The sequence below is a fragment of the Aplysia californica genome, unplaced genomic scaffold, assembly GCF_000002075.1.
Source record: "Aplysia californica isolate F4 #8 unplaced genomic scaffold, AplCal3.0 scaffold00557, whole genome shotgun sequence".
NCBI lineage: Eukaryota > Metazoa > Mollusca > Gastropoda > Aplysiida > Aplysiidae > Aplysia > Aplysia californica.
In genome coordinates this window covers 32,741-33,768 of record NW_004797827.1, presented here as the reverse complement: position 1 = coordinate 33,768, position 1,028 = coordinate 32,741, and the positions used below count along the sequence as shown (strand labels likewise).

At 40.4% G+C, this 1,028-nt stretch overlaps 1 protein-coding gene across 1 annotated transcript in view; it reads left to right on the top strand.

Annotated features, from left to right (window-relative positions):
• The window catches only part of LOC106012904 (D-beta-hydroxybutyrate dehydrogenase, mitochondrial), a gene marked incomplete in the record, with an annotated part of 11,093 nt that overhangs the window by 2,633 nt on the left and 7,432 nt on the right, over window positions 1-1,028 (top strand). Inside the window, 1 exon segment of the mRNA XM_035972011.1 lies at window positions 327-440. Within this exon segment, the coding sequence (XP_035827904.1) occupies window positions 327-440 (114 nt within the window).

Sequence of the window (1,028 nt, the reverse complement as noted above, 5' to 3'; positions counted from 1 at the left end):
ATATATATACATATATATACACACACACACATACACACACATACAAGCACACACACGCACACACGCAAATGATAGATGGGTGCTTGTGGCAATACGGCTCAGAAAAGATATTATTATATACGTAGAGACAATAACAGGCATCTGTCTTTAATTTCGCCAAGCTAGTTGAATTTTTTTGGGGACTTATCCACGTTTTTTCAACGTGCACAGTGCATATCTCTGGAAAGGCTGAATATAATATATATTTTTAGCGCACATATTTTATTTTGAGTTCCTTGTTCTTCACTCATTTGTTGTTTTTTTTCTCTTTTTTTTTGTCTCTCCAGTTTTCCTGGGCGTGTGCTTTGTGGTACGTGCGATATTTTTGACCTACAAGAACAGAACGTTACCGAAGATAGACACCAGTGGAAAGACGGTGGTGGTCACCGGCTGTGATTCAGGTAAGCTTAGAGTTCTTGAAATACCTGGAGGTGTCATCTCTGACTCAGAGGTTGACCTGTAACGACCCTCCATCTTTCACGGTCGCGAACTGCCGTTGCACATTCTGCCATATCCAGTCCAGTCCATTTTCTTAGTTGTCCGTCCACGTCATTCTTTGCCTTCCTCTAGCTCTCCTGCCCAACATCTTTCCTTCAAGCACCTCTTTCACAATGGTCTCGTGTCTTTTTAAATGGCCGTAGTATTATAATTTTATCTTTTTTTATTTTGCTCAGCAGGGTCTGTCTTGTGTGTAGAATCTGAAACACCTCTTTGTTTGTCATATTTGTTTTCCAATTTATTTGGCCATTCTACCCTAGCACCACATCTCGAACGCATTTATTTATTGTACGGGTGGAGTACATTATTTATAATGTTGTGGGGTGTCTATGCGTGTATTTGTGTGTGATTCAGGTAAACTATGATGAGTGGCGTCTATGTCTCTATTTGTGCGTATTTGTTTGCACGTGTGAGTATGTGTGTGTGTGTTTGTTTGTGAGTATGAATTTCTGAAAGAGAGAGACTGGGAGAGAGAGAGAGAGAGAGAGAGA